The sequence below is a fragment of the Chrysemys picta genome, chromosome 24 (assembly GCF_011386835.1).
Source record: "Chrysemys picta bellii isolate R12L10 chromosome 24, ASM1138683v2, whole genome shotgun sequence".
Taxonomy (NCBI): domain Eukaryota; kingdom Metazoa; phylum Chordata; order Testudines; family Emydidae; genus Chrysemys; species Chrysemys picta.
In genome coordinates, this window is record NC_088814.1 from 7,548,199 (window position 1) to 7,570,100 (window position 21,902).

Consider the following 21,902-nt stretch of genomic DNA (forward strand, 5'->3'; position numbering starts at 1 on the left):
GGATCCCCAAAGTGCCAGCTGAGCCCGCGTCCTTGCTGAGCAGAACATTTTGTGCCGTACTGCCGAGAAACATGGCGCGTCGGGACATAAGCCAACAGCCAGCAGGGCGGAAAGGGAGATCCAGGACCAGACAGTGCCAGGCTACACCCCACAGAGAGGGTGGGGAGTAACCCAGCTGGGACCAGCAGCAGACAACTGGCATGAGCTGTGGCAAGGGCGCTGGTCTCTCTTCCACTTGTACCCACCCAAGGGTGCTGGCACCACCCTCAGCTTTGCCCCCTTTGTTTTTCAGCAGCCCCGAGCTCAGACCTAGCGTGGGTTCCATGCTGGGCAGCTGATGCTCGGTTAGCCATAGACGGGATGGTGAGTCCGAGCTGCAGGTTCCAGGTTGGGCAGCTGGGCTGGCACCAATCTGCCCTACTGTTACTGCAGCCGCAGGACTGGACATGCACACAGGCATCGCCGCCTCCGATTCGGGCATCAAACCAAGCGTTGCAACCTCCGGACCAAGCGCCCGGCCCGGACGCAGCGTTGCAGCCTGAGCTGGGTACCCCCGCCCTCCGGCCCCTGCCACGGGCTGGAATATTGGGGGGGCAGGTGGGAGGAAGGCACCACCCCATAGTCCATCCTTGCTGTGCCGCCCTGGCTCAGGGACGCCATTCCCAGCTGGGGGCCGTGCGACCGAATGCACCCCGTATTCACACCCTACCCACCATTGTCATAATCATTGTACACAATAGGCCTTGTGCGGTATCCTCTGAACGCTAACAACTCGCTGGTCAGTAACGTCCTGGTGAAAGGGGCGGAGCGACTATCGGTACAGTGATGAACGTCAGCTGAAATCAGGATGGAGGCGTGTTGACCAGCCAGGGCTGGGGACGGGGTAAACCAGTTTCTCCAAGCCACAGGACCCGCTGACGCCAGATGTCCTCAAAGCTAATGGGGGCGTGTAGGCAGCAGGTGGCCATTCTTTGGCAAGGAAAGGGGGGCAGCCTGGACCCTCTACCCCCAACAGCTTTTGGTGTCCGTGCTCCGAGAATGACCTTTATCTAGGGGTGACCCTCAGGAAAATGCATTTCAAAGGGTGGCTGAACTATAAAAATGAGGGGCAAAAACACCCCAAGGGATCGCTCCCCAGCCAGCCATGTCCTGCGCTCTTGCACCGAAGACAACCTTTGGGAGCAGATCCTGGCCTGAGAACGTGGTCAGCAGCGTTACAGGGAACCTGGGGTGCGAATTTCCCCTTGAACCCAGCCCAGTTTCAGTCTAGAAAGCGTTTTACCTTTCTTTCTCCTGTAACCATTTCTGGCTTTAATGCCTTCTACTCGTACTCATTTCAAATCTCGCTCTGGTCGTTCAATACACTTATTGGATTCTTTAATCCAAACGAATCCAGGGTTGTGAACTGTTTGAAGGTGGCAAACGGTTGTATACTGAGCCACTCAGAGGGGCAACAGACCAGATCTATCTGGACTGTGCAGGCGAGGGCTGGACAGTGCAGAACGCACGTTTTGGGGGGGAATCGGGGACCGGGAATGTGCTGAGGCCACCCGGCGCGTGGTAACCCAGGCTGGTGTAGCCAGAGTGTGACTGGCGAGGGCTGGCCTCAGAGCTGCTGGACCAGGGCTGTGGCTTTACTCAGACACTCAGGGTGGTGATTGCAATGCACCCAAGGCAGCAGGGCAGGGGTGGCACAGCCCCTCACCGGTCTGGGCTGTCATAGGCCGAAAGCCAGGCTGGGTTTTGTCTCCTCACTCCAGGGCAATGGCCCAGCAGTTGGAGACACAGATGTTCAGGCCTGGGCTGCCACCCGAGCTCTGGGCCCCTCCCACCGCACAAGGTCCTAGGACCCAGGCCCCAGGCCGTGCCCAAATGTCCACCCCGCAATGAAGCAGCCCCTTAGCCCAAGCCCCGTGAGACTGAATCAGCTGGCATGGGCCAGCCGCCGGGGTCTAACTGCCATGTAGACGGATCCACAGAGCCAGCGGCCGGGGGGGAATCCCAGACTGGGGATGGAGAAGCGGGTTTGGGGGTGAGAACGTGTGTGTAGATGAGGCTCTGATCTTCCTTCTCCGGCACGTTCCCGGCCTCAGGGAAAGCGCTGGGGCACGGCGAGGCTGAGCACCAAAGGCCGGAGGTGGGGCAGCTAGTCCATGGGTCATGTGAGCAGGGATGGGGTCTACTCCCCGGGGCCCCTAGGCTGCTTTCTTGCCGCGCTCTCTCTTGAGTCTCTTCTTCAGGAGCAGCAGGTCCACGTAGAGGATGCGGTTGAGGACAGCGGAGGCGCAGATGAGGCCGCCGTGCAAGGCCCCGGCCAGGCCGCAGCTGAAGACATCCTGCCCTGGGATGGGGGACACAAGCGAGGGCGTCGGAGAGCGGAGCAGCCACGCTGCCCCTGGGCCCTCCCGCCACCCAGACACCCCCCACCCCCCGCTCCTGTGACGTCAGGGCTCAACCCAAGAGTAGGGGGTGGGACCCCAGCAGCTCTGGCTGGATCGCCAACCTGCCAGGCCCCCGCCAAGGCCCGCTGGGCCACCCCAATGCCTAGGCCGAGCGGGGTGAGTGCCACCGGCCGGGGCGGGGGGGTGCCGGTGCCGGGAAGGGAGGCTGCCCTTACCCGTGAGGTAGAGGTTCCGGACGGGCGTCTCCGCCCGCATGGTGGCCACGACGGCCGGCGCGAAGCGGCTCACGTGGTGCTCGGCCCCGTACATCTCCCCGCGGGGCGCCCCCAGGTAGTGCTGGTTGGTGAGAGGGGAGGCCGCCTCCAAGAACTCCACCTGCCCACAGGGAGGGTGAGAAAAGGCAGGCCAGGGAGAAACATGGGGCTACAGAACCCCCCGCCGCCAGCCCTTCCAGCCCCCCGCCCTGCCCCTCAACCCACCCCCGCAGCATGGACTCTAGGGCCCAAGTCCTTCCAGGTCAGGGTCCTTGTCCCATTGCCCTTGGACCCCCACTCCACCCGCCTGCTCGCCCGCCCGCTCTCAGGCCGTGGCTTCGCTGGGAAGAGGGGGCTAAAAAGCTGTTAACACGTGAACATCCCAATGCCGACACAGCAAGCTGTGCCTCCCACGTGTTCGCTGCGTGAGGCGGGCCCTCGGCTCCCTGCTATGTACATACGTGTGTGTGCGTGTACGTGTGCAGTGATCTCTTCACAAGCCGGGGGGCTTTGCCTGGGTCCAATGGCTCCCCTGCAGCTATCAAAGGGGTCTCAGGTTGCTTTTCCAAACCGGGCTTTCGGGTCGGGGTTAAGCCTGGGCTCGCCACTAAAGGGGCCCTGGACCGGCTAGTCCACGTTCAAACGACAGCTCGCCTTGTCTAGGTTAGGGCTCTAACACGGGTTCCAGTGTGGACATGGCTTCTGGCCGCCACCCGTCCTTGGGACACGCCTTGAACGGGCTCTAGCAACGTCCCCTCTGCGCCGGCTAATCGCGGTTATCACGAGGTGGCAAACTAGCCTTCGCAGGACCGTCGCTCCCACAATCCCTTGTGGCTTTTCCCCCATCCCATCGAGCTGAGTACGAATCCTCCGCGGCAGTCCCAGGCCCAGAGACCAAGAGATTGATCTGAGAACCTGGACCTGCCCTCACCCACTACGTGCAGGGCCCTGCCTATTTCAACTTGAGCTTTGGGTCCGCCTGAGACCTTCTGGCAGCTAATCCTTGGGCATAGAGCAATGGAGCTGTGGGGCTAATGCTTCCAGGGGCCACTGGTCACAGAGCTACTGGCACTCCAGTAGAAGCCAGCACAGGCCAACTGGAGGAGTCTACTGGGACGTCACCTTGCCACGGAGCTGAGGGAACCTCTCCAAGGCCATGTCCAGCAGCCGCTGGGCGATCTCCATCTTGTAGGCGTGGTAGTCTTCCCCTCTGTTCTTCACACCGGCCCCTGACCACTCTTCGAACCATTCGTAGCGAGCCATGGTCAGGATGGTCATGCAGGACCGGCCTGGAACACCGCCACCAGGGAGAGGACAGGGGAAAGAGCTCTGGTCTCAAACCTCTGGAGACCCTCCTGAACAGGCCCCTGCCCCCACCAACACTCCCCCACTCTGTGATGTTGGGCCAGCCCCCCAAAATGGGAGAAGGACATCTGGAGCCCCCTGAAACGTGCTCAGGGGTGGGGGGGGGAGGCTGGCCGTCCTAGCTGAGCACGTGTGGCCAGGGCGACATATCGCTGGGAGCCACTGCGCTAGGACAGAGCATCGGCCTGAACGAGATGGGACCGGGTCTTCAGCCGGCGTGAACCAGGAACGTGCTTTCTAGCTTAGCCCTGAGCGACTGGGTTCCACCGCGTCACCTGCTGAGCAGGGAGCAGCGCCTCCCGGCTTCCCGGCCCGCGGAGCCAGACGTGCACGAGCCGGGCTCCTCTAGCGTCCTGAAAACCAGAGGGGGAATGCTGGGGCTGGCGCTTGGGCTCTCCTGCCTAGGAGGTCGGGAGATCACCAGAGCCCGAGCACAACACCCCATCTGACGTTTTCTCCAGCCCTCGAATGGTTTGGGTTTGTCCCCAGGACATTTCACCATTGGCCAGGGGCCGGCATGATCCTTAGATCCAGGGGCACCATACGGAGGGTAGCAGGGCTTTAAAGATGGGGCAACAGGTCTGTGTGAGAAGTGTGACCCGTTGGCTACTGGGCAGGGTGGCCAGCAGGTACACAGACGGCTCGGTTTTGCTGGTCCTCGGCCAGGCGGCATCTCCTTGACCTTCCATGAACAGGAACCTCCTAAGTCCTCATTTCTGCCCTGCTGTGTCCTACTCCCCTATGTTTGGGGCATCTCAAGGTTGTGCCATCCCGGCACGGCCCCCCTCTCTTCCCCTCACCCGGCACGCTGCCCCCTGCCCCACTTCCAAGGGCAGATATCCCCCCTGCCCCACCCCCCAATGGTTCCCGGTCTCCGGGTGGGTACCTGGGTGCCTCTGCTGGTACGTGGGGTCCTTGGCTGATGGGAAGGTGATGAACATCATGGGCACGTTCTCACTGACCTCCTCCCTGCTGAGGGCAGCGTAGCGGGTCATCCTGAAAGGACCAGAAAGGGCACAAATGGCACAGCAGGATGACAGACCTCCTGGGGAGGAGGGGAAGTGGGGGGCTGCACCCCATCCCTCTGCACCCATGAGCTGCCCTCGCCACCTACCCCCGCCCCCTCCTGTGCATGGAGTAACAGTGCTGCCCAGTGGGCGAACGTACAGCACCAAGATCCACGGGGCCCTGATCTCAGCTGCGTTCTGTGTTCTGCCAGGGGGCAATTCCCATCACCTCCCGCTTACAAGTGAACTCAGCCGCCAACCGCTCCCCTGGGCCCTGTCCTCCAGGTCTGACCTTGACCCCTGGCATGCGAGCAGCTCTGGGTCACAGCACATGGTAGGGTGAGGGGCTGAGGTCACAGGCACCGGCTGAGCCGGGACACATCTAGCTCTCGCCCTGTCCCGCCACCACCTCCATCTAGTACGGCCGACAAGTCCGCCCAGGCAGAGGGCTGGTCTGCACGACGGAGTTAGCCCCTGCGCCTTGCCCTGGGCGGTGTAATTAATCCACCCCGACCCCCATGCCTAGGTCACCCCTCCTGCCCCCCAGAGCCACCACCTCTCCTGCAACAGAAAAACCCTTCCATCGCTGCAGGGCGTGTCGACACTACAGCGCCACAGCTTGGCTGCTGTCACGTTTCCAGAGCGGTTGTCCCCTAGCGGACGTCTCTACCGCAATCACCCCCCACCACGACCATGTGGACAGACCCTTCGAGCCAGAAGGGAAGCAAAGCGCTTGAAAAGCCAGCGTGGTTTAGTGGGTAGGCTCTGCCACTGACCTCCTGGGTGACCTTGGGCTAGTTGCTTCCCCGCCCCATGCCTCAGTTTCCCCTCCCTCTCTTTGTCTCTCAACTATTTATATCATAAACTCATCGGAGCCCGGACAGTCTCCTCTTACTTGTTTGTACAGCGCCTAGCACAATGGGCCCTTCAGCTGCTATTCTAACATCAACAATAACCACTGGAACATAGAGAGGACAAGGCCTAGTAACGTTCTATGGCTCCGTCCATCTGCCACACTTTAAAGTACAGACCCTGTCTGTCGAATTCAGTCATTAACAGTGCTCCGCTCAGTGTCTTCGGATGAACGTGGGCATTTTTCATTTGCATCATGTTTTCCATGACTACTTCGGTTTCCCCTTCACCTCCCCAAGGGTGCGGCAGGTAAGGGACGCGCAGGGATCCCATCACTCGCCCTTGAAATGCAGCTACCTCTGGGGCGGGGCACTGTTTGCCAGCTCAGCCGCACCGGGCAGGAGAGGAGGAAAAATCCCACCTGGGAGTCTAGGCGGGCGGCTTGAGGGTGGGCAGAATGGAACCAGCCGAGGGTTGTTTCCAATGTAAGCGCCTCTGTTATTCTGTGCCCAGCACTAGGGCCGAGCTCTCGGCTGGGGTCCCTCAGCGCTACCATAACGCAAATTAAAGGCTAGACTCTACCACGACCTGATCCCTTTTGGCCTTAAGATGCTCTACGGTGAAGAGCACCACAGGATCTGTACTGACCGAGGCCTGGGGCCAGGACCCGGGTGTCAGAGATGGGACAGACGGAGAAGCACACCTAGTCCGAGGGACCTTTGGCCTGTCACTTACATCTCGTCCAGATCGTTGTGCAGGTAGATCCAGTAGTTGGTGGATTTGATGCCCAGCTCCTCGGCGGTCCCCTGGAGGCCCACGAAGACCAGGAAGGAGCCCATGCCGTGCTGTACCATGCCGAGCACAGACTGGATCCCTGTAAGAGAGAGCGAGGGGTCGTTAGCCATTGTACCCCAGGCTAACACAGTCTGGTTCTCCCGCACCTGCTAGTGTCTGGGGCACAAGGGGTTCAGAGCCAGCTCCTGCCCCTGTGGTCTTGCTCCCGCTCTTTCGCTTTGGGGTCTGGAGGCCCAGGCTTCAGTTCCACGGGGCCGCCCTAGGACATCCCAGATGTGCCAGGAGCGCAGGACAGCAGCCGCGCCCATCCGTTCTCTCTGTCACCCCACGGACCGCTCATTTGCAGGGGCCAGTCGTCTGCAAGACTGGGCCCTTGCCTGGGCGCCTGGAGAGGGGTGGGGCAGACCCACCTCTGCTGAGATCCCAGGGGGCTGCTCCCCTTTACCTGCTTTGCTCCTGATCTCGGGGGGCAGCAGCGTCCCAAAGGTGTTGAATATCCCAGCATCCGAGATCACTACGGGGGCATAAACCTTCTCCTCCTGGCCCCGCTTCTGCACCGTCACTCCTGCCAGGAGACAAGGACACCAGACCCTAGGAGACGCACTTCCGCCGTCTGGGGAGGGGGTAACCCAGGTGCCCCTGGGGACTTACCCACAGCCGCGCCGCCCTCGGACAGCAGGATTCTTCCCACACGGGCTCTCACCAGCACAGCACCTCCAGCCCGCTGGATCACCGGGATGGCGTGGAAGGCGATCTCGCTGGCGCCCCCACGTGGATACCAGGCGCCGCGCTTGTAGTGGTGCACCATGAGGGCGTTGATGAGGAAGCTGGAGTCCCGGGGGGGAACGCCTGGCGGGGAGGGAAAGTGTCACAAAAAGTAACCACTCCCTCCGCGGATTTCACTCCAACCCCAGAGGCCACGTCCTTGCCCTGGAATGACCCAGACATCGCAAGGCCTGAACCTGGGGTTGCCCTGGATTTGAAGGGAGTAGATATGTGCTCCAACTAATTGCAACCCTATTAGTGAAGAGTTCATTTGGAGACAGGCATTTAGAAGCGAAGTCATAACTGTTGGCAGTTTTGCTAATCAGAATGGGAGGAGAGGAGGAAAAGTAAGTAACTGAGAATGTGGAGATATGTGGATGGACGGCCGTGAATCTAGACAGCGCTGATAGTACAAGTTGATTGAAAGTTAGAAAAGTGCCGATTTAGTAGCGGGTCATTCTCTATGTGTTCTGTAGAAGTTAGTTATCAAAAGTTTAGATGATCCGAGTGTACTTTGGGAGCCGTCCCGGGAAGCTATCCTGGGAGAGACATTTTCCTGACACCTTTACTCCCCGGCAGGGAGGCGTTTGACCAGCGCTGATCTGTCGTGGATGACTCAATACTGGCTCCGAATATTGGTAAATAGCTGGGATGTTCTAAACCAGGGGTAGGCAACCTATGGCACAGGTGCCGAAGGCGGCCCGCGAGCGGATTTTCAGTGGCACTCACACTGCCCGGGTCCTGGCCACCGGTCTGGGGGGCTCTGCATTTTAATTGAATTTTAAATGAAGCTTCTTAAACATTTTAAAAACCTTATTTACTTTACATACAACAATAGTTTAGTTATATATTATAGACTTATAGAAAGAGACCTTCTAAAAACGTTAAAATGTATGACTGGCCTGCGAAACCTTAACTCAGAGTGAATAAATGAAGACTCGGCACATCACTTCCGAAAGGTTGCCGACCCCTGTTCTAAACCTATTGTTTATGTCTGTGTGCGCTTCAATCTAATAAAGTGCGGTGTTAGACAAGAGGACATTTAATCCTTGATCAGACAGAATCGCTGAGTTGGTTTGTTCCTGGAGTGAAATAGTTAAGTTGCCCCTGTTGGGCGTTCTGACAACCCCGGGTAACACTGGTACCCTCAACGCACGCGCCTACCCACTGAGCTAAGGGAGTATCTCCACCAGCTGTAAGGCAGTAGGAGGCTGTTATATTACACCATTGAGGGTATTATATATAACGACACGTTCATTAATCATAACATCACACAACAAATGAATAATAAACGAAACAAACTGTAAAGTAAAATCATAAATAATGCTTATAATAAATGAATAATAAACGAAAATCATTGGCTACATACTCCAGGACAACGGCTCCCCCGTCCCCCTACCCCGCTCAGTCAGTGTATTACACAACCCCACTGACTTCCATGGAGCGGCACCAGTACGGTCAAGAGCTCACCAGGGCCTGGAGAGCTCCTCTGCCATCCAGCGACCCCTGGCGTGGCTCAGCAGTCAGTGGGCACCGCGGTTCCAAGCCCGCTGACCTGGGGCACCCTGCCTCGTTGGGGGGGACCCCTGGGAGCAGGCGGCTGGGGCCCACCTCACCGTAGAAGAAGTAGCTGAGGACCACCTGCAGGTCCTTGTTGGCCGTCAGCCGCTCCACGACCTGGCTGTGGCTGGTGTCCGCCATCTTGAAGACGGGGGAGACCCAGTGAACGAGGCCCGTGCGGATCAGCAGCGTGGCCAGCCAGAGGGGGATCATCTTGAGCATGGCGATGAGGGGCACCCGTGTCGCCGCCACCTGTGGGAAAGGCGAGAGCAACCCACAGTAACGGGCCTGGCAGAGCCTTCTGCCTCCCCCAGGAAGGGAGGGAGAGGGCCCCAGCCATCCCAGAGCCTGAGCGGGAGACTCTCGAGCACAATGGCACCTGTGCATCACAAGGCAGAATGGCCCAGTGGTCAGAGCATCAGACTGGGCCTCAGGGCTCTGTTCCCTGCTCTGAGTGACCCTGGGCAAGTCACCTCCCCCTCTGTGTCTCTGTTTTCCCCACCCAGGCAAGGCCAGGTTCTGTCGCTGGGCGCACGTACAGCACCAAGCACCATGGGGCCCCGATCTCAGCTGGGGCTGCTGCAGCCAGGAGGCCGTTCCGCAACCTCGGCTCTCACCTTGGACAGCCTCATGAACTCCCGGATGGCCTCCTTCTCCGCCGGGAACTGCTTCTCCAGCTCCTCCGCAAAGGTCCGTTTCCCCGAGCGCAAGTGGTAGTCCCGGTCCCCTACCGTCACGCAGTCATAGGGGTCCTCCAGCCGCACCCACTCCAGCTGCCCGTCCGTGAGCTGGTCCAAAGCCACCCGCAGCATGCCCATCGGGTGCATCTGACCCACGTAGTGGATGCCTGCCGGACCAGGAGGGCAAGAGAAAGGGTTAGCCCCGGTGATATGGAGGGGGGCGGGGCTTGGAAGGCGAGATCTTTGGGGGTGGGGCTTGGAGAAAAGCGGGAGATCCGGGCCAGAGCCATAACCCGCTGGGGCTAGCCAGAGGAAGCATGCCCGGGTGCCACGTACTGCACACACGCCACCTCTGTGGCTGGCAGCCGAGCCCACCTACCCCGATGGCGGTAGCCACCTCGGCAGCCTCCCATCCAATTACCGGTCAGACCCCACGCTGCTTAGCTTATGAGATCTGACATGAATCTGGCGGCCCACAGGGGTTAGAGCGGCAGGACAAAAGCGACAGCTGCTAGGGAATTAAGTAAACCAATTAGCCGCCATCCTGCTCTTGGAGTCACCTTCAGAGAGGTGGAGCTGGGGGGTTTTGGTTTGGTTTTGACCTCAGCTAACCTTGTTGTTAGGCCCCGTGTCCCCCACGACACACTGCAGAGAGGGTGTGCCAGCACCGGGGTTGGGGGAATCTTCGCACAACCATCCCCTAGAGAAATCAGACCACCTTCCGACCTGGTACCGATATTACTGCCCACTTGTGGGGCAGGTCCTTATCATGACCTCCCATTTTACAAATGGGGAAACTGAGGCACAGAGCAGGGACGGGACTTGTCCCCCGCCCCCAGGTCATGCAGTGAGACCTTTCCCGCTTTCAAATCCCGCCTTCCAACTCTCCTTTGCTGCGATGCCCACAAAACCCATGACAGAGGTGAGGCAGGCGGTGCCCACTGTGCCAGCCAGTATGGGTCATCAATCCCTTCTGCTCCCCTGTCTGCTCACCCCGGCCAATTGGGGGGGTCCCCGGAAAAATAGGTGCCCCCACGTCTCCGACCCGCTCCGCCTGCCCAGCACTCCTGCTGGGGAGCGGGGGAAGCCCCCGCACCCTGACCCCATTTCCCCAGCAGGTGTGCTGGGCAGGGGAGGGACTGCCCTCCACCCAGGCAAGAAGCTGTAGGGGGGGCCCACAGGCCAAGCCTTGCCCCAAGGAATCCAGCGTCTCCTTTGACGTCATCAAGCAGGCTCCTCCCACCGCTTACCCACGTCAAACTCAAAGCCTTTCTCCTGGAAGGTGTGGCAGCAGCCCCCCGCCTGGTCGTGCTGCTCCAGCACCAGGACCCGCTTGCCGGCCTTTGCCAAGGCAGCTGCCGCGGCCAGGCCTCCGATCCCGCTGCCGATCACGATGGCGTCCAGGTCGGGCGGCACCTTCTCCAGGGCGAAACCTGGCAAGGGATGGCAAAGGGTGAACAACGCCAGAGCCCGCAGGATCCCGGGGGCGTGGGAGGGGAGACCCGTGCCACGGCCCTACTCTGGGGGGACATGGGGTCGCTGCCACCCAGCCCGAAACCCTCTGTCTCATTCTCCTGGCCCCGCTGCGGCTTCTCACCCCAGGCACCCAGGACGATGGGACCCCCCAGTGGCTCTGGTGCCTCTTGCGGGGGGCTGTGATGAATCCAAAGGGGGTTTCTTCACCGAGGCTGCAGGACACAGGCAGAACCGGCGGGTCCCTCTGCTCACCAGAACGCCTGGCAGGGTCTCCCTGGCGGAGACAGCTGGCTACAGCCCAGCGACACAGCCCCGAGGGCCAGATTCCCTCTCCCCAGTGCCGGGGGGGTGTCATTCCTACCAGGGAATCTGAGCCGTAGGGCCGCAGGACCACCCTGCCCTGGTGTGAATGGCTGCAGGGGCCGGAGGGGGGGGGGGCAGGTATGTTCATCTAGGGCCGAGCAACTCAACCTTGCACCGGACGGGGGCAGGTACCCACATAACTTTCGCTAAGTCTCTCTCGCTGGGGTTCCTCCCTTGGGGCTGGCTGGGGCTACGGTGAAAGGATTGCCCTAGTGGGAAGGGGGGCGCTGACCCCGGGATTAACACTTGATCTCCCCGAAAGGGGGTCGGGGCTTCGGCAGGGACGGCGAGCCAGTCTGCTGATGCCGGGGCCCTCCGACGGGTGTCACAAATGAGATTTGGGGACCACGTCAGAGCAGCTACCCCAACAAAGGGCAGCTCCATGACCCCAGTGATTATAAAATACCACATAGAGGCTCCTTGGCTGCCTCAGTTTACCAGGGCTGACCAGACAACCCTGGCAGCTTTCCGAGAGGGGCTGGGCTCCACGCGCTGAGTAGACAGCTTCCCAGAGAGCTGGGGTCTTGCTGGGCCAGCTGGGGGGAGCTGCCCCGAACGAAGTAGGTGCGTGGCCAGCAGAACCAAAGGGCGGAGTGGAAAACGTTTTGCAGCGACCGGAGGTGTGTGGGTCCCCGAGCGCCGGCCAGGGCATGAGGCAGTGCTACTCTCGGCCCCAGCAATCCCGGGAGAGGCTCGGGGAGTCTGCCAGCAGCCTCCGGCTCATCCTACAGTCCCGCTACAAGCCCCACACCCACAGCTGGACTTCAAGGCCTGACGACTGGGTCACAAAAGCCCAAAGCAACCCAGGGCTGGGCGGCCACCTGCTACCGACGACCTCTGACACTTGCGGCCTGGCCCGGGACAGATCAAGACTCCCAGGTAAGACCCACGACCCCGCCGGCCAGAGAGCAGCATCGTAGAGAGACGGCGCTGGGGTTGGACTAGTTGACTGGGCTGTTCCTGGGTGAACTCCTGCCGCCCCCACGGCGGGAGGGCTGGTCTTCTCCCCCAGGCAAGAGCTGATGGGGACCCCCCTGCTAGCCAGGGAACCCCCCGCACCGGACCCAAGCCCCAGACCGACCCAGAGAGAGAGGATTTGATTCGCATTGCCACCAAGGCCCCCTTGCATTGCCAGAGCGTGGCCTCTCGCTCTCTGTGTCTGGGTCCGATTCTAACCCAGGACGAGGCCCAGAGCCAGCCCGACGCGTGAGCTGGAGGGAACACCCAACTCCAGCACGGGAGCGGAGGGAGATGGGAAAAGCCCAGCCCCGGCGGACCGGAATAGACGCAGATTAAACCGAAAAACACAGGCCGAGAAGGGCTCGGTCCATCTGCCGCGGCAGACGAGGGGGATTATCGTGCTGCTGGATAACGAGAAAATAGGGGGCCGGGTTGAGTCAAAGCCACAACGCCAGGGGGCGGGGAGGGAGCGGAGGAAGGAGCAGATGGAAACAAAGGTTCAAAATGAAACGGGGATCGGGGCAGGGAGGAGGGGAGCGAGCACGGGGCGCCCGCAGGACTGTCCGGATGGGCTGTTCGCCCAGACACCGCGAGGCACGAGGGGAGAGCCTGTCGTTCCTCAAACTAGTCAGTGCCTTGGAGAAGTGATGCGGCCCGGCTGAGGTCAGGGCATGCCCTGTCTCTCACCTTGGCTGCCTTGCGCCAGGCTTAGGGGACATTGGAGGACGTCCCTGTGCCAATCTGGTGTCCTGGGCCAGCTCCTGCTTCCATGGCTGGGCAGGTTTCAAACAAAGCGTCTGGCTCTGGGGAGCAGGTCTTTAGGGTCGGTTACCTGAGTAATACTGACTCACACAACTAGCACCTTTCAGCCCGGGGGGACTCGCCGAATTTTACCTGTGGGAACAGTGAATCCATTCGAACAAACACACACTCTGGGGGAAACTGAGGCACGGCGAGGGGGAGTGACTTGCCCGAGGTCACAGAGCGGTGCAGCCGGGAATGGAACCCAGGAGTCCTGATTCCTAGTCCCCTGCTTCGTGAGCTCTTTGGAGCAGGGCCCACCTTTTGGTTCTGGGTCCTTTCTTTGGTGCCCACCCAGCCCGTGCCGGTCCCGCACACGACAAGGGCGAGTGGGTGGAGATGGTGTTGCCCCACATACGGGGGGACAGTCCCTCCGTCCTGGGCTGAGACTGCGCCCCCCCCCCAGACGCCAGCTCTGGGCAATGACTGCAGCACCCCAGAGAGCAGGGGTGCGGTGCGAGAAGTGATCGGGTCAGACCCGCACAGACGTGAGGTGTTTCAGAAGCAGGTTCCTATTGTCTAGATTTACTCACAACTTTGAATATTTGTTTCCTGTTATTAGCGACACACATTTTATACAAAGAGAAATGGGCGCGGCCCCTTTAAGAAAAGACAGGGTGGGGGCACAGTGAGTGAGCTCTTGCGGGGGTCTGAAGCAGGCAGAGGGGGGACTGCTGCCAGAAAAAAGCAGGGCTAGGGGTGGGGCTCAGCCTGCAAGAACCTCCTAAGGACAAAAAGTTTCGCTTCCCAGCGGGAACAAGGTTCTCCTTTGCAAAACTGGGTCTTGTGATTAAAGGGGTGACAAATGCGGAGATTTGTTCTGGGCCCCAGGCTGCAAAACGGAGCTTGCAAATTCTCCCAGGATCTCCTGACTGGGACAGAGTGGCTGTGCGTGGCATGGGCCGATCCAACAAATCTGAGGGGCACGGGCCAGGGAAGTTAGAAAGGGAACGTGTTCGGTGAGTGGGGAGGAAGGTACTGTCCCTGACGTTCCATCTCAGTGATCAAAGTCAGGAAAGGGAAGGGGGCAAACCTGACCCAGAAAAGGCTAACCAGGAAAAAAAAAAACCCACGCAAGAACCGAAAGAAGCTTGTCGGAAGTAGGGCGACCAGATGTCCCGATTTTATAGGGACAGTCCCGGTTTTGGGGTCTTTTTCTTATATAGTCTCCTATTACCCCCCACCCCATCCTGATTTTTCACACTTGCTGTCTGGTCACCCTCGTCGGAAGATGGAGCAGGCAATGCGGCAGCGACACAAGACAAGAGAGTGACTTGGAGCAGATGAAAACGGAACCGTTGAACACGAGGGGACTAAGGGGGGAGAGTCTCGGATCCAGCAGAACCCGCCATCCGTGTTTAGGAACGATTTCACAACAACTCACCAGACCGGTGATTCCGTGCAACAGGCCAGTTCAGTTCCAGACGTCTGGCAACCAAACTGATCATGGATAAAGAGGGGTTATCCCGGGCCGGCAATTCTAGAAGGTGGGCTCCGTGCGCTCAGCCCAGAACTAAACCTCCAAAGTTTTACGGAGAGTCAGAGCGATCTCCCATTGCCCAAAAGGCCGTGTCTACACTGCGAATGCTTTGTTGGTATAACTTTAGACCCAGCATATGCCACCAGAAGGAGTTTTTTCTGCCAGCACAGCCACACCACTTCCCCGAACGACACATTAGCTATGCCCACAGATGCAGGGGCGGCTCTATGCTTTTTGCCGCCCCAAGCACGGCAGTCAGGCGGCCTTCGGCGGCATGCCTGCGGGCGGTCCACGGTCACGCGGATTCAGCGGCGTTTCTGTGGGTGATCTGCTGGTGCCGCGGCTTCAGTGTGCCCGCTGCCCGAATTGCCACCGAAACAGGACCAGCGGACCTCCCCCGCAGGCACGCAGCCGAAGGCCGCCTGACAGCCGCCCCCCACAGCTTGCCGCCCCAGGCACGCGCTTGCTGCGCTGGTGCCTGGAGCCGCCCCTGCACAGAAGCACTCTTCCGCTGCGTCTACACTGGGGTTTTGCTGGCACAGCATGTGGTTTTATCACACCCCTGACCAACACAGCTACCAACCAACCGGTGTAGTGTAGACGTGGCCTAAGGCAGACCCTAGGGACACATTACCTACAAAAGTGCCACCAATCTCTGTCAAACATTAACAAAGGCGGTTCAAGAACTCAGCGAGGGACACCGCTGGATTTCCCGGAGAGTGCAATGGATCTTGATCCCAAAAAAATGGCCTTTGCATCCGAGAAAGCAGAGTCTGCGTTAAAACACCCATCTGGAGTGGCTCGAAGGCAGTCGATTTGGACCAGAATATCAGAGCTGACCTAAAACGGCACTTATGGGATTTAAACGGAGCTGACTTCGGTTGGAAAAAGCCCGTCGCTTGGAAGTGAAGCACCGGCAAAAATTAAGGGCATCTGAGCAACCGAGGCTACTACAAAGAAACGCCTGTTGTGGAGGAAGGAGAAACTAGCAATCTCCCCCCGTTAAAGAGCATAATTGGATACCCCTACATTCACTAGCTTCTCAGGTGGAGCGGGACACTAAAGCAACCGGACGGCTAGAAACTGCCGTGGCAGCTCTCACCCAGAGCGTAAATTCAGGGAATCCCTAAACTAATCCCGCAATAGCCACCAGAAAGGACAAATGCAGCGGAATGATCGGTCAAAACTGCCCACATCAGCGGACAGATGTGATCGCTGCTACCCCAGGCACGTCGGGAAACAGGAGAGGGTCACAACCGGGAGGGGCAGGGAGTGAGCAACCCCCCGGGGAAGTCCGAGGATACGTGCGCCTACTGCCAGCCAGAAGGCGACGGGGGACAGGCGCCCGTGGGACGGTGTCAGAGCCGCCCAGGTGCCACTTAGAGCTCATGCCCTCCCCGTCCCCCGCCCTTGGCACTCTCCCTGGCTCACACTCTACACTTACCCTGCTTCAGGACCTTGTCCCTGACCTTCTGATCCGTGACCAGCGGCCTGGGGGGCTGCAGGGGCCCCCCGGCAAAGGGGTTCCCCGGCCGGCCGAAGAGCCAGGCGCCCAGCAGCCCCAAGGCCAGCAGGCAGAGGCCGAGGACAAGCGCAGGCCACATTGCTGCGGGCTGCGGAGCTCAGCACAAATCCCAGCAAAGGAGGCCGACTGGAGTCTATGTGCTGGGAGGGGAGGCTGGGAGCAGCATGTGGGCGGGGAGCCGGCTTGGCCTCAGTCCCAGCGGATAAGCCAAGGGCTGTTAACCCTTTGCTCAGCGCTGCCTGGGGAGGCCCTGCGGATCCGGCCTGCCCACCCAGTGCCTCCGCTGCTCTCGGATAAACTGATGCAGTGCTCCAGACCAACTTACCCTGAAGACAGGCTGATCCCCCTGTGACGAAGTGGGGGGGTTTCTTGTTTTCTGTGGAGTTTCAATGGTTTGCATGCGGAGGGGGTGGGACTCAGTTTCCCTGGGTGTTACTGGTTTAACGAGGTGAGGGGAGAGGGAGTTTGTTGTTGCAGAGGACCAGAGAGAGAACTTGGGGACCCAGCCGATGGCCGGGAGGATAGATACCCCAGCGACCGGTGACCTGGCGACCTGGTGACCCGGAGCCCCAGCTGAGGAGACACAGCCGGTTCTGGCCGGTGGGCGGACAATGGGCTGCAGAGTGAGGACCCAGTGACCCAACCAGCCGGTTCCAGCCAGAGGACAGAAGCGGGGAGAGGAGGCCCCGGTTTACGACCCTGTTTACCTGGAGAGAAGACAATGGACCGAGGTGGGGCCTGGAGCTCAGATGCCCAGCTGGGAGCAGGGGGGCTCTGGGCTGAAGAGGGGGAGTAGGCAGAGCCCACCTGGATGCAGAGAGACTGGGATGTGCTGGGCTGAGGGAGGCCAGGCCTGAGGCCCTGAGAGTTTCTTGTGCTGTGTTCAACTCTCAATAAACCCTCCTGTTTTATGCTGGCTGAGAGTCCCTCCGGTCTAGAGAACAGGGTGGCATCAACCCCTTCGGGGGTGAAGGCCTGGGGGGTCCAGAGCGAGTGGACTCCCTGAGGGGGCCCATGGCGAGAAACAGGTGTGCTAGGGCTCCGAGAGGTTCGGCTCCAGGAGGTGGAGGGGCCTGACCCCGAGAGAGAGTGGACCCCCGAGAAGGGCTGTCTCACTAACAGGGGCACCCCCCACGGACCGCACGGGGCCAAGAGTGGGCACGATCTGTGAGTCCGTGACACCCCACACACACCCCTTTACTCCTTCAGATACAGTGACACACACACACGCGGCACCGCTGCAGACACTGGCTGTAAGGCGAGCGTGGAGCAGAACAAACCGCGTTCAGCACAGCTGCTCCTTGGCCGAGTTGGGTTTCACCAGGGTCCCCACCTCAGCCCGGGGACTGGTTTGCACCTGTCCACAGGTGCCACTGGCTCTTGGCACCTGCTCACCTCCATGCGGCTGACACGCGTCAACATCAGGCATGAGACCAATGCCCTAGTGTAGCCAAGGCCACGTTCACACACACCTGGCTCCACACCTACTGATGCGCACACACAGCAAGCCCATGCGCACGACTCACTCACACACACACACACACACACACTCCCCTCACCTCCATTCATTCAGTTCCACCCAGCGGCAAACACACACTCTTCCACACATACACACACTCATCAGGTACTCACTAGCAAATGGCTCCGCACAATAACCACCTGCCCCTCTCCAGTGCCTTCCCACTGTAGATCTCCAGGCCTTTTACAGACACGAATATTCATTCAAACCCTTTCCAGTCTCACCTCCCCAGGAGATGAGCCCGAATTATTAACACCGATGGGGAAACTGAGGCACAGAATGCCCAAGTCTCCTCTCACACCAATTTTACAACAGTGGCACTCACTTGGCTTCCTTGGAGGATGCCCCTGAAATGCCTGTGCCAAGGAGGACAAGATGAAAACAACACAGCCATCATGCGTGAGGGGTTTGGTTTTTTTTTAATTTAATAAAAGTAACTGAAAAGTAACAAAAGGAGTTGTTCACTGGCAGGTACATTGGATCAGCTCACACGACCGTAAAAGAAATGTACAGCATCAGGGCTCCGAGCGTCTAGCAACACAGCTCAGAAAGTAACTAGGAATAGAAAAGAGTCTGTACAAAAAAGTCGCTGTCGTTCAATCAATCAGACGAGAAGGGACAGACAGACAGGGGAGGCCGTGGGGACTTAACATTTTAAATTAGGGGCCAGCTCCTCCCCTGGTGTCAAACGCCATTGCTGGCCAAGCCCATCACAGCCCACGGCTACAGGGAACGAGTGGCGCCCGGCCTGTCCACGAGGCACAGCCTGGCAGAAAGCACCACGGGGCCATGCCCACCCCGGAGAGAAACATGTTCTCACAGGGGCATCTACACCCAAGCCAGGGCCCTCAGCCTGCCTGGGCTGGAAGCATCGAGGGGGTGGGGGGCACCTGTGTAACTTCCCCTCCCGCCCTTACCCCATAGCCCTAAAAATGGTCCTTTTGGGGGCACAATCAGGCCTGATGTCATATGCCTCATGGACTGGTCGCCCCCCTCCCATACCAAACCAGCCATCTTGGCATGGCACCCCCATCAGAAGGGGCATTTCAGACCAATGACCCCTCCCTCTGTCAGGATCCAATGCTGCCAGAGGCTAAGCCCCTCTCGCCAGCCCCCCTCGACCCCATGGAGGGGCAAGTGCCTCCCGCCTGCAGCTCCCAGGATCGGGCCCTTTGACCTGCTGGGTGGGAGCGTTGTGGGTCCTGCTGCAAAAAGAGGCTGCCTGGCGAAGTGTGGGGGGGTCTCTTGCCCCCGCAGCACAACCTGGCCAAGCGCTGGTCCAGAATCGTCACACGCCCCTTGGGTCAGGGTCACAGAGGGGACCAGGCCGCAGAGAGGGCTGGCAGGACCCCCGCAGGCTCAGAGAGTCCACCATAAAGCACGGCAGCTCCAACGCTGTAAACACAGCACGAACCATCCAAATTGGCCGGCTTCTAACACGCACGCACACGGCAACGCCGACCCGACACGGACACCACACCGCTCAGCTCTCTAACAAACACGAGTCTAAGACACGGACAGTTCCAGGGAGGGGAAGGGGAACTATCACCACTCTCCAAAAACAAAGAGAAGGGGGGGGGAAAACTTTCCACCTTGCGGTTGTTCAGTAGTTACATCGAATCATTATGAACATGTGTGTTTCAAGGAGTCTAATGGAGACGCTCAGAGCCGGGAGCGGACTAGGAGAGACCGGTGGAAATCAGAGATGGAACACGTCCATTTCTCTTGGGGGTGGGGACAGTGCAGGATAATTCGCTACAGTGTATTTTAGTGACACATCCAGTGGTACATCGTCTTTAAATCCAGTTATTCCCACCCTTCAGTAGGAAACAGAGCTTGGGATAGAAAAGGGGTTAAGGTAAAAACTGTTAGCCGCCGTCCCTGGCTAAGCCCCGCAGAGCAAATGTAAAATTAACACGTGAGTGAGTCGTCATCAGAAGCGACATTCACACGCATTGGTGCCCATTTGCATGCACACGTACTCACGCATGCGCACACACGGAGGGGGAGGAGAGGGCCTCAGTGTCACCAACCTCAACTGTTCAAAAATCATCAGTCCAGCCCCCCCCCCCCCCCCACCGCCAAAAATCAGGAGATTGTTTTTAAAATCTCACGACTTACGACTTTAAAGCCAATCATTTTTAGTTGCCCAAAGGTGTCGGAGCCTTTCAGGGTGGTGTTTCCCCACAAACATGAGGGATAGACACTTACTTGAGAAAAAGCTAAGAGTCTCATAGAATCACCTGACTCCGGGAGCTGGGGATTTGACTAATAAACAAACCATGTGATAAAATGGCGAGAATTGGCAATTGTTTGACAGACACACACACACATACACAAACATGCCCCCGTGGGTACAGACACAAACTCACAGGGACAGACACACACACACACACCCCTGCATACAGACACAGGGAAACAAACTTACCCCCCACCGCCCCATTCTCTCATATAACCCCACAGTCACCTACAGATGCAAACCAGTCCCTGGGGCAAAAAGTCCCGCTGATTCACCCCAAACAAACCAGAACTTTCTGGGCCCGGGCCCGGGGGCCAAATCAACCAACTTGCCCAGCATGCCAGGTTTCTGCTGGGTGCTGAGTCCTTTGGATAATCTAATTGCCAGGCTGTAAAGCCTTCAAGCAAAACATTAAAAACCAACCACAAATAACCCCACCAAAACGCTCCGATTTCAGAGCCTGGTGTTTTCTCTTCTTTACACAGATGGCATTTTTTTAAACTAGGGACATAAACCCTCTCCGCCGTGTTATTGCTACTGTCTTCCAACGGAAATACACCCGGTGGACCGGGTTCTTGGCAAGAGACCTGGGGGTCACTCGCCCAATGGAGGTGGGAACAGAAAGGGGGGTACAGCTCAGGGGGCGCATTTTAATAGCAAGGAAGGGCCGGGGGAGGGACAGTTTGGAGAGCGCCCTCCCAAAGGGGGTCTGCATTGGAATTGGGGGGGTATCACCCCTTCCCAATGGGTGTCTCGCCCTGGCTCCCTCTGTCCCCCCCACACACACACACCATGATGGCCAGCCGGGGAGACCCTAGCAACAACTGCTTTTAAAGGGGCACTCCAGCCATTTGAGAAACAAGAACTTAAGGCCCAAATTTTTACAAAGGGGCCCCAAATTTGGGGTGCCTGACTTGCGATAAATACAGTAAGTCTGGGGAGGGGTCTGGCACCAGAGTAAGGGGGGCCACGGTCAAATCGGGGGGAGGGGAGGTCAGAACTAACACTGACAGCAGTGAATGCTCCACCCCCGTGGAAACCAGGCTCCAGGCATCCCAAGTCAGGCACCCAAAACTGGAAGCATCCCAGCTCCACGGGCAGCCACGGGGCCTGTGCGTGAACTCCCCTGGGTCTGGCTTGCCAGGGGCACACTGCAGCCAGGCCGGTTAGAAACAGGAGACGGAGTTTTGCCTTACGATAAAAAACTCAGCAAATAAAGCAACTGCAAACAGCCCCTTCTTCGTTTGCCTGCCCGAGCCAAGGCCAGGGCTCGGCCTTTGCCCTGCTGCAGCTGAGGCCTGAGGTAGTTGTGGAGACACAGAAACCTGCACTCCAGAGCGGAGGGAAGGACTTGTGGGCAGGGGCCGTGTGGATGGGAGTCAGAAGACCCAGCCACCACTGAAGCCAAGAGGAGACAGCATGGCTCACTGGACCAGGTACCCAGAGATTCTACCCCCCCCAGTCACCTTGGGCAAGTCACTTCCCCATCCCGTTGTGCCTCAGTTTCCCCTCCTGCCACTTGTGTATTGAGAGTGGAAGCCCTTCAGGGCAGGAACTCTCTGTGCATATACAGCACCTTGCACAACAGGCCCCTGATCTCACTTGAGGCCTCTTACGGCTTCAAGAATAATAACGATGTCGTGAGGTTCCCAGGGACTGCGGTGACGTACTGGCCAGCTGTTAGCTAGCGCTTTGCACCGGTCGATCTCAAAGCACTTGACCAAGGAGGGCAACAGCATCGCCATTATCGCAAGGGGAAACTGAGGCCCGGGGCTAAAATCACCTGGGGCAGGTCAGGAAAAGGAGGGCAGGACCAGTTAGCTTTAATATTTGATGGGGACAGTTAAGTCTGCACGTGG

The 21,902-nt window shown here is 59.0% G+C and overlaps 1 protein-coding gene across 1 annotated transcript; it reads right to left on the reverse strand.

The window, feature by feature from the left end:
• Positions 1-1,283: 1,283 nt before the first annotated feature.
• On the reverse strand, positions 1,284-16,440 carry LOC101937097 (all-trans-retinol 13,14-reductase-like). Its single transcript, XM_005301982.4, has 11 exons — positions 16,205-16,440; positions 10,931-11,113; positions 9,618-9,847; positions 9,057-9,252; positions 7,327-7,524; positions 7,121-7,240; positions 6,616-6,754; positions 4,908-5,017; positions 3,779-3,945; positions 2,618-2,777; positions 1,284-2,341 (listed from the first exon to the last, which is right to left on the reverse strand). Exons 1-11 carry the CDS (start codon positions 16,362-16,364, stop codon positions 2,196-2,198), a joined length of 1,809 nt encoding a protein of 602 aa, XP_005302039.2. The 5' UTR covers positions 16,365-16,440; the 3' UTR covers positions 1,284-2,195.
• Positions 16,441-21,902: the final 5,462 nt, after the last annotated feature.

What these genes read in the sequence shown, in the direction of transcription:
- LOC101937097 (XM_005301982.4), bottom strand. Translation starts at nt 16,364, where the DNA reads ATGTGGCCTGCGCTTGTCCTCGGCCTCTGCCTGCTGGCCTTGGGGCTG. An exon ending in GGACAAGGTCCTGAAGCAGG is followed by an intron (nt 11,114 to 16,204) that starts GTAAGTGTAGAG and finishes ATCCCTTGCCAG; the next exon opens with GTTTCGCCCTGGAGAAGGTG. An exon ending in CGAGGGCGGCGCGGCTGTGG is followed by an intron (nt 7,241 to 7,326) that starts GTAAGTCCCCAG and finishes GTCTCCTGGCAG; the next exon opens with GAGTGACGGTGCAGAAGCGG.